This window comes from Triticum aestivum, chromosome 6B (genome assembly GCF_018294505.1).
Source record: "Triticum aestivum cultivar Chinese Spring chromosome 6B, IWGSC CS RefSeq v2.1, whole genome shotgun sequence".
In the NCBI taxonomy this organism is placed as follows: Eukaryota; Viridiplantae; Streptophyta; class Magnoliopsida; order Poales; family Poaceae; genus Triticum; species Triticum aestivum.
This window is the reverse complement of record NC_057810.1, coordinates 15672101-15682680: the sequence shown is the minus strand read 5'-3', so window position 1 is coordinate 15682680 and position 10580 is coordinate 15672101. Positions and strand designations below refer to the sequence as shown.

The window sequence follows — 10580 nt, the reverse complement described above, 5'->3', positions numbered from 1 at the left end:
ATACAATTGTCCAGTAGTACTACCATACTACGCTAAGTTTCTAACATAATGATATTATTTTTTAGCCATGTTATCAATTCATTAAATTGTTTGTTTTTGTGTGTATTTTTCTATGATTCAAGTGATCTTTAAGTTCTGGTCAACACCCACTTCTGTTTCTGGTTCTGCTTTGTATTCGTTCCGTGTCCGTTTCCGGTAGTATCGGTTTCCGTATCCATTTCCGCGGTTTTTGTATCCGTTTCTGCTTCTGCAAAAGTATATGAAAAGAAATGGGGTAGCACTCAGTTGCACCAGTTTCCGCTCCGTTATCATCCCTAGATGTGTAAATGAATTTCATGAAATAAAGATGTGTACATGAATTCCCATAAAATGAAGATGTGTACATCAAGGACAAAATATGCACCATATGAGATATTTTTTTCTAAAAAGGGATGCTTAGGTGATGGACCCGTGTGTTTTTTCCTTTTCAAAAAGGGATGTGTACATGAATGGCACACAATATGCACCACGTGAGATCTATTTTTTTCTTTGTAAAGGAATGTGTACATGAAGGACACAATGCACCACTTGATATCTAATTTTCTTTCTAGAAAAAGGAGGCGTACATGAAGGACACAATATGCGGCACGTGAGATTTTTTCTAAAAGGATGCTTACCTTATGGACACAGTATGCACCCGTGTTTGTTTTTGTTTTCAAAAAAGGGATGCGTACATGAATGGCACACAATATGCACCACGTGAGATCTATTTTTTTCTTTGTAAAGGAATGCACACATGAAGGCCACAATGCACCACGTGATATCTAATTTTTCTTCCTAGAAAAAGGAGGCGTGCATGAAGGACACAATATGCACCATGTGAGATATTTTTTTAAAGGGATGCTTACGTGATGGACACAGTATGCACCCGTGTATTTTCTTTTTCAAAAAGGGATGCGTACATGAATGGCACACAATATGCAGCACGTGAGATCTATTTTTTTTGTTTCAATGTGTACATGAAGGACACAATATACCACGTGGTATCTAATTTTTTTCCTTCTAGAAAAAGGAGACGTACATGAAGGGCACAATGCACAAGAGATCTAAATTTGTAAGAAAAAAAACCTAGCATGTACAATTAAAAGAGAAAAGGTCCACCATGTTACGAAGATCTAATGGTTATAATTAATAAACTCGGATAAGATGGAGAATGGCGTTTTGGAGGCCGAGCTCCATGGAGGCCTTTATTTTCGAAAAAAAAATCAAGTTTAAATTTTTATGTTATAAAAAATTCTGAAAAAAATATGTGTGTATGTAAGGATGTAACCCACATGTGTGTAAAATTTCATGATGAAATGCATTGAAATGTGACCAGTATAAAAAAGACAAATCCATGGCCTGTGAGGATGAATAGTATCATGTGTTAAACAACACCAGAATTGTCTTTTTTGCACAACCCTCATTTTAAAGTATCTTGCCCTGAAAATTTGCGCACATATGTGTTATGCCTTCATGTATATCTGTACTTTTTTCAGAATTTTTTGAAATGTAAAAATATGAATTTTGATGAAATTTGAATTTTGAATCTGGAGGCATCTAGTGAGCTCGGTCACCAATGGCAATTTCCGGACAAGATGTTTCTAAATAATGGCCGGATGCTTATGATTATTGTGAGATTTTCTAGATAATCCTCTTTTTTTTAGTTAACCCGTCAGTTATATTTTTGTATAAAGATAGATAGACGCGCTGGCCGGATAATAGAACGTGCGAACAGCATGGCAGCATGCACCTCCTCCACTCATTCCTTCCCAACCACTACGGGGAAGATTGCGACCACAATACTTTTCCGCTTCGTCCTTTCCCCATCATCACGATACACTCACGGACAGTTTTCTAAGGATTGATCCTATGGAAAGCTATCCCGCCAGTCACTCCCCCATGTGATTTCCACTGATGGGCCACTCTCCCACCAAATCTCCTACTATAAAGTGACACATTCATCCCTAACAATACCTGCGTGAAATGTGTCCATAAGTGTAGCAATCAGTGGGACGGACTCACACCTCAGCCTTCGTCTTCTCCTGCCCTCCGACGTAGTACTGGCCAGCCGCTTCCACCACCGCCGGCGAACATCCAGTAGCTACATCTTCCCCGGCCCAACACATCTTCTTCAAGCACACGTTGCAACTCTCAGGTAATCAAATCTCTCAATACTCAGCCCTCCTTTCTTCCAACGTCATGTTCCAACTTCCAATTAAAGGTTGATCTCCCTGCACTTTTGCTCTAAGATAGTTCGAAAGGATTCCAACATGTTCTCCAACTCACCCCGCAAAAAAAAGCATGTTATCCAACTCCAAAGCTCTGACCTATATTGTGCCCAAACAGAAGGTACCTCTCAAGCATAACTAGGCGCCACGAAGAATAGTTGGCCAGCAATACATGGCCGGAATAATGGTGAGCGCTTATACTGGAGCGGTGAACTCCCTCCTGGGTAAGGTGACCACCATCATGGGAGAGGAGTTCGCCAAGCTGAAAAACCTGCGAAAAGAGGTGAAGTTCATCCATGATGAGCTTGGCAGTATGAAGGATGCTCTCGAGAGACTTGCATATGTGGACCAGCTAGATCCACAGACCAAGAGTTGGAGAAACACACTGAGGGAGTTGTCTTATGACATCGAGGACATCATCGATGACTTCATGCAAAACGTTGGGGACAAAGACAAGAACTCCGGGTTTGTCTACAAGACCATTCGACGTCTCAAAACTTTAAGAGCTCGACACCAAATTTCTGGACAGATCGGAGAGATGAAGAAACTTGTGCTAGAGGCAAGGGACCGCCACAAAAGATATGCCCTTGATAAGATTATCCCCCCATCAAGTAATGTTGTTGCCATTGACCCACGAGTAAAAGCACTCTATGAAAAGAATGAACTTGTAGATTGGCTAGTTGATGAGGAGAAGCAGTTGAAGGTAGTATCAATTGTGGGATTTGGAGGTCTAGGGAAAACAACACTTGCCAATGAGGTATACCATAGGCTGAAGGGAGAATTTGACATTGGTGCATTCGTGCCAGTGTCTCAAAAACCTAACATTCCACATCTTCTCCGTAGTTTACTATCCCAACTTGGGGTAGAGCCATCTATTCATGCCTGCGAGTCACATCTTATTGACAAGCTCAGAGAAGTTCTAAAGAGTAAGAGGTACATATTCTTGATCCATGTATTACTGTTTGTCATTGCCTTTGATAGCTAGATTTCTTAAGGGTACTTATTGTACGTGCCTTGTTCAATCTCAAAAAGATAATAAAAATACATTGTGCATGTAAAAACTGGGAAGAAAATCATTAGATAATCCTAATAAACAGTAAGAAGTAAATTTTGTTAAAAATATGCATCTAATAATTGCACTTAATAACATGTACAATAAAATCAGCTTATATTTGAGTTGTTTACGAAGTTTCTCATCGGTGAGCAGCATTTCTTAAACATAAGGTGTCAAATATTTTTGGTTCATGTATTTATATTTTTCTATAAATTTAATGTATGACCAATCACCACCCAATTGCTGTGTTCGTTCTGCTATTCAGCCACAACTAATCTTTGATTGAAGGAAGCTAAATATCTCTGGTTCTACCTCGTAAATTTGTTTTTGATAATTTTTTGCACTTATCTTAACTTTATGCTGAATGTTTGGCAGGTACTTGATAATAATTGATGATCTATGGGATGTAACATCCTGGGAAAATATTAAATGTGCTTTCACAGAAAATGATCTTGGCAGCAGAGTGATAGTAACCACAAGAAGTAAACAAGTTTCTATGGCATGTTGCCCCACTAGCCATGATCACATTTGTCGTGATCACATTTTGCAAATGAAGTCCCTTAGCAATGAAGACTCAAGAAGGCTATTTTTTGGCAGGATATTTGGCTCAGAAGATGCTTGCCCTGACCAGCTCAGAGATGTTTCTTTTGAAATTCTCAAAAAATGTGATGGCTTGCCCCTTGCAATTATTAGCATAGCAGGCTTGCTAGCAAGTGAAGGTCCCAAAAAAGAGGAGTGGGAACATGTACGGAAATCTTTGGGCTCAATGTATGGGGCAAAACTCACACTAGATAGGATGAGAGAAATCTTGAACCTCAGCTACAAAGACCTTCCATGTCATCTGAAGACATGCTTGTTATATGTTGGTATGTATCCGGAGGACTACACAATAAAGAGGTCGGATCTGGAACGCCAATGGATGGCGGAAGGTTTTGTTAGTAAAGAAAATGGACAAGACATGGAGAAAATTGCTAGAAACTATTTCAATGAGCTTGTCAATAGGAGCCTTGTTCAACCCGTAAGATTTGACGGCAGTGGGTCGGTGACAGAATGCAAAGTACACGATATGATGCTCGATCTTATCCTGTGTAAGTGTGCAGAAGAGAATTTTCTCACTGTAGTGGATGGTTCGCAAGACAATACAACACAGAAATACAAGGTCCGTCGGCTGTCTATTCGCTTGAATGGTGCAGCTAATGCAACATTATTACAGGGGAAAATTAGTTTGTCACAGGTTCGGTCCGTTATGATCTTTGGATGGTCTAATATTATACCTCCTCTGTCAAATTTCAAATTCCTCCGAGTTCTTTTTGTCGAGGATTACAGGACAATCGACCTCACTGGGATGAGCGAACTATATCAGCTAAGATATATACAGATTGATGGCACTCGTGATTATGTACACATACCAACACAGATTGGAGGGCTCCAACAATTAGAAACATTTGATATACGTCGTTGTGCTAGTGTTCCATCAAATGTAGTTCATTTGCCACGCCTGTTACATCTGCGTATTGAACATGATAGAGGGCTGCCTGATGGGATTGGCAAAATGAAATACCTGAGATCTCTTGATGGTTTTAATTTATCAGTAAACTCACTAGACAACTTCATTGGCCTTGGAGAGCTGACCAATATAAGAGATCTAACTCTCACCGGAAACATGGTGAGACATACGGATGTTCTATGCTCTTCTTTGAGAAAACTTTGTAGCCTCGAGTTCCTGTACATATGTACCGAAGGATGCATGGATGGCTTGTCTCCTCCCTGCAGCCTTCAAATCCTCGCCACAAGCTGGTTACCATGGGGTTGTTGGTTTTCCAGGGTCCCTAACTGGATGAGGGAACTTCATAACCTGCGTGTGTTGCGATTCAAAGTTGATGAGCTGCTCACGGAGGATGTTGATATTGTTGGGGAGTTGCCATCCCTCACAGACCTTATTTTATATGTACGAAGACCCCAAAATGAAATGATTGCTGTCAATGGAACAGGAGCATTCCCTGTTCTCAAACGCTTTCGACTCACCATCAGTAGCTCATCATGCCTGACATTTCAGTCTGGGGCAATGCCCATGCTCCAGGGACTCTATTTAACTTTCAGCGTCAAAGGATGGAAGCAGAACGGGGCTGGACCAGCCGGCATCGAGCACTTGCCTGCACTTGAAGAGGTGTCTGCAGAAATCCTCTACAATGGTACTACAGAATCTGAAAAATGCAGCGCTGAATCCGCCTTTAGGAATGCTGTCGACAGGCATCCCAACAATCCTCGCATCGTAAGTCTATTATTGTGATTATGATTTTTTTTTCTTGACAACAAACTTCTTATTCAACTCCGTGCAAGTTTCTGCCACCAGTATCATATACCCTCTATCCCTCAAGTTTGTTTTGGAGAACCTCCTCTAGCCGGCCATGATACACCCTCTGTTACTAGTTTCATTATGATAGAGGGCTTTTTCTGCAGTATTGCGCATGGAGATTTCAGAACTGAGTTGCTGGATATTTAGCTGTAGCCTGATTTCCACAAAAAAATATGTGAAATTTGATTTTTATTGGTAGGATTTCCCGTTATGGAAGGAAACTAAATAGGGTTATGCTCAAGATCACATTTCTGGTCTAACTTTTAACAGAAGACTAGTCGTCAACCCGTGCATTCGCACGGGCTTGTCTTTCGAATTTTGCATAACATAATTATTCTTGTTTAACAGAAGATGTTACAATTCAAATAGTTTGAAGAAATGTTATTTAAATGGTCACAAGGAATAATGATGAGTTGTATATTTTACTAATCAGGTATTCAGCATCAATTTTTTGTTTGATTGCATTGTCGCTAATACAGCATATATATATAAACTGTATATGCGGTGCTATTCTGTCAAGGTATTCTCTTCTAGCTTTTGTGATGTATAACTTTAGCTGTTGATTTTTGAGATAGCTTTCCGCATGGCTCTGTGATAAACGGCTATTTACTACTCCTAGCCGGACTCTTTGCTTAACATCACCACATGCAGAGATATGACTAGACCACCTAGCAATCTTAACTTTAAACTTGTTTGGATTAAGCTAACAATTCTTTGATTTCTCGTGGAAACTTTTTCATTGTTACATTAACGTGAGGACGTAACAAGCATGTGGCCGTGTGTTGAACTCCCTCACCTGTGTAATTTCAGACTATTGACCTGTTTGGATGATATTGGCTTGCAGGCTATGAAATATGGATGCCAATATCGGTTAACTGGGATAGGTTTGTGAAGACTGAACAACGGAATGCTGCATTCAGATGGAGATGGACTGATGTTTCTCCCAACTGTAAGATCGAGCTACGCGTCTTCACTTCCTGTGCCACCCAATCCCATTTACCCTTTGTGAACATTCAGTTCATTATCTCAGTGTTGCGGTCTGTTACCTCTCTAAGATGATGATCACGCTTTGATTATGCTTGTAATAAATACGGCTTGGTGCTGGGCAGAAGTTTGCACGGATAGATGGTGCTTCCTCCCAGGTTTTCCAGCCTCCGGATTATCTTGTTCCTTTTTTTTGTGTGCTTTACTTTCTATTGAACTGAACGTTCCTGTCTCAAGATTCGAGATAAAACTTTTTAAAAGACGATTGATTGGAAATGTGTTGAAATTTGCTTGGTTTCAATGTAAACGCGCTATGAGATGTTCCACTCATGGTATTGAAGGTTTGGCACGGCCCCAGCATCGCAAGGCACCGTTAACATCGTCTCCTTGTCATTTCAGCTGGTGTGCCATCCAGTGTGCTTGCTTATTTTCTAGTTGATGCATTTTATTTACAAAGCTAGTCTCTCCCTGGTCGATGCCAACCACAGCTCTGCCCACATCTGCGCCACTTAGTCTTACCTGTTTCTTAATATGGCTTCATGCATCAACTGATGCAGATGCCGGAGGTAATCCTCCTTCCCCCCAAAAAAATTGAACTGTTTCTTCTCTGTGAATCTGGTTCATCATCTCTCAGTGTTTCCTCTTGGAGATGATGGCCACACTTTAATTATGTGCGTATTGAGGCTTGGTCGTGCCCAGGAGTTTGCACTCAAAGATATAGTGCCTTGCTCCTTCCTCCCAGCTTGTCCAAGTGTTCGGTTTCATCTGTTTTTTGTTGTTGTTTGCTGTTTACTCTGTTTCGGGTGTTGGAGTATCTAAACGCACCCAACCTGTTCGACTAATTGACTAGTACTCGTTCTTGGCAAAACCGAGTTTGCTGTCGTGTCCACTCCACTCTCATAGTGATGGCTGAGGGGGATCCGTCACTACGTCGGCCTGAACTTTTCATTGATGGTAACAGGAAAAGACATCATACAAGGTTTAAATACGAAGATGACAGAAAAGAAAGTGAACAGGGAAACAAGCGGCTAGATGAAACAACATTGTGCGCCAGTCTCGAAGAAGAGCCTAGCGGACTAGGGTCCTCCACTATGATATGCTTTGTTGTTGTGTTTGTCAAAATCTGATCTATGTTGGTTAATCCTTCTATGAAGAAATCAACTTGTTTTTTTCTCTTTCAGAGAAAACTTTTTATTTTGATTGCCTCTGTGTGTTTCGGCTAAAGAAAAGCCCAGAATAGTGAGACTCGGTCGAATGCATAACCACCACCAAAATATATTCAGCCCATAACTAACATTAGCTCATCCTTTTTCGACAAAGGGTGGATTTTATTAGCTCAAAATGGAGCATCAAGTGATACAAACACAGTGAGCACACATTCAGCCTCTGCATAGTTAGGATGCACACAGCCAACCCCAACTGACATAAAAAAAACACCGACAATTAGCAAAGTCAAACATGACCAAAGCTATGCCTTAGTGGAGCAAAAAGAAAAATAAAAACTCCAAAGCAATCAAGCCAGAGATCACAATCTACAACAGCAACCATATCTGCACGAACCATCCACTATTAAGGAAAACGCTATACACAGAGGTATAGCAGTAGCGTTGGTCAAAACTCGGCGCTAGCGCTACTTAGTAGTAGTGCTTGTTGCAAAACCACGCTGCAATCATTATTTTAGCAGTAGCGCATCTTCACAGAAAAGCGCTACTACTAAAATTCTCTCACTAGTGCCGGCAGGCTAGGAATAGTAGCAGCGCTTCTCCCAGAAGCACGCTACTGCTAAAAACATTGTAGCAGCGCATTTCTTCTTTACAGCGCTACTGCTATGTAAAAGAAAATAAATAGAAAAATAAATAGAAAAGTAAATGAAAATGAAAGAAATAGAAAAAGGAGAAATGAAAAAAAGAAAATGTAAAGAAAACAAAAGAAAAAGAAAAAGAAAACAGAAAGGGTTAGCTGCAGCATGTTTCTCTGGAACACGCTATAGCTATCTTAGCTATAGCGCGTTTCAGCAAAACGCGCTGCTGCTAGTTTGACTCAAATCCCGGCGGCTCTGGCTCAAAATTTTGCTAAGTCCTTTCCCCTCCTCTCTACTCCCCCCTGTCCCCCAACTGCTCCATCGCCGCCGTTGCCCTGCCGCGCGCCTTCGACCACACCGCCGCCGCCCGCCGCCGAGGCCGCCTTCGACCACACCGCCGCCGCCCGCCGTCTTCGACCACACCGCCGCCGCCCGAGGCCGCCCCCTCTGTTGGGGAACGTTGCAGAAAATTAAAAATTTTCCTACGGTTTCACCAAGATCCATCTATGAGTTCATCTAGCAACGAGTCATGGGAGAGTGATTGCATCTACATACCACTTGTAGATCGCGTGCGGAAGCGTTCAATGGAACGGGGATGATGGAGTCGTACTCGCCGTGATTCAGATCACCGATGACCTAGTGCTGAACGGACAGCACCTCCGCATTCAACACACGTACGGAGCGGATGACGTCTCCTCCTTCTTGATCCAGCAAGGGGGAAGGAGAGGTTGATGATGATCCAGCAGCACGACGGCGTGGTGGTGGATGCAGCAGAACTCCGGCAGGGCTTCGCTAAGCAACTACGGGAGGAGGAGGAGGTGTTGCAGGGAGGAGGGAGGCGCCAGGGCTTATGGGTGCGGCCACCCCTCCCTCCCCTCCCTTTATATAGGTGCAAGAGAGGGGGGGAGGGCGCAGCCTTGCCCCTTCCTCCAAGGAAGGGGTGCGGCCAAGAGGGGGGGAGGAGTCCATCCTCCCCAAGGCATCTTGGAGGTGCCTTCCCCCTTTAGGACTCTCCCCTTTTTCTTATATCTTGGCGCATGGGCCTCTTGGGGCTGGTGCCCTTGGCCCATATAGGCCAAGGCGCACCCCCTACAGCCCATGTGGCCCCCCGGAGCAGGTGGACCCCCCCGATGGACCCCCGGACCCCTTTCGGCACTCCCGGTACAATACCGATAACGCGCGAAACTTTTCCGGCGACCAAAATAAGACTTCCTATATATAAATCTTTACCTCCTGACCATTCCGGAACTCCTCGTGACGTCCGGGATCTCATCCGGGACTCCGAACAACATTCGGTTTGCTGCATACTCATATTCATACAACCCTAGCGTCACCGAACCTTAAGTGTGTAGACCCTACGGGTTCGGGAGACATGCAGACATGACCGAGATGGCTCTCGGGCAATAACCAATAGCGGGATCTGGATACCCATGTTGGCTCCCACATGCTCCTCGATGATATCATCGAATGAACCACGATGTTGAGGATTCAATCAACCCCGTATACTATTCCCTTTGTCAATCGGTATTTTACTTGCCCGAGATTCGATCGTCGGTATCCCAATACCTCGTTCAATCTCGTTGCCGGCAAGTCACTTTACTCGTACCATAATGCATGATCCCGTGACCAAACACTTGGTCGCTTTGAGCTCATTATGATGATGCACTACCGAGTGGGCCCAGTGATACCTCTCCGTCATACGGAGTGACAAATCCCAGTCCCGATCCGTGTCAACCCAACAGACACTTTTGGAGATACCTGTAATGCACCTTTATAGTCACCCAGTTACGTTGTGACGTTTGGTACACCCAAAGCACTCCTACGGTATCCGGGAGTTACACGATCTCATGGTCTAAGGAAGAGATACTTGACATTGGAAAAGCTCTAGCAAAACGAACTACACGATCTTGTGCTATGCTTAGGATTGGGTCTTGTCTATCACATCATTCTCCTAATGATGTGATCCCGTTATCAATGACATCCAATGTCCATAGTCAGGAAACCATGACTATCTGTTGATTAACGAGCTAGTCAACTAGAGGCTCACTAGGGACATATTGTGGTCTATGTATTCACACGTGTATTACGATTTCCGGATAATACAATTATAGCATGAATAAAAGACAATTATCATGA

The 10580-nt window shown here is 42.8% G+C and overlaps 1 protein-coding gene across 2 annotated transcripts; it reads left to right on the top strand.

Annotated features, from left to right (window-relative positions):
• The first annotated feature begins 2013 nt into the window (after positions 1-2013).
• Positions 2014-6761, top strand: LOC123135409 (disease resistance protein RGA5). Of its 2 annotated transcripts, XM_044554477.1 has the most exons (4): positions 2014-2176; positions 2368-3182; positions 3679-5575; positions 6504-6761. In XM_044554477.1, the coding sequence occupies exons 2-4, from the start codon at positions 2422-2424 to the stop codon at positions 6549-6551; spliced, it is 2706 nt and encodes a 901-aa protein (XP_044410412.1). In that variant the 5' UTR covers positions 2014-2176; positions 2368-2421; the 3' UTR covers positions 6552-6761. The 2 variants fall into 2 exon arrangements, with proteins under 2 accessions (XP_044410412.1, XP_044410411.1); XM_044554476.1 differs by having other exon boundaries at positions 2017-3182.
• The last annotated feature ends 3819 nt before the right edge of the window (positions 6762-10580 follow it).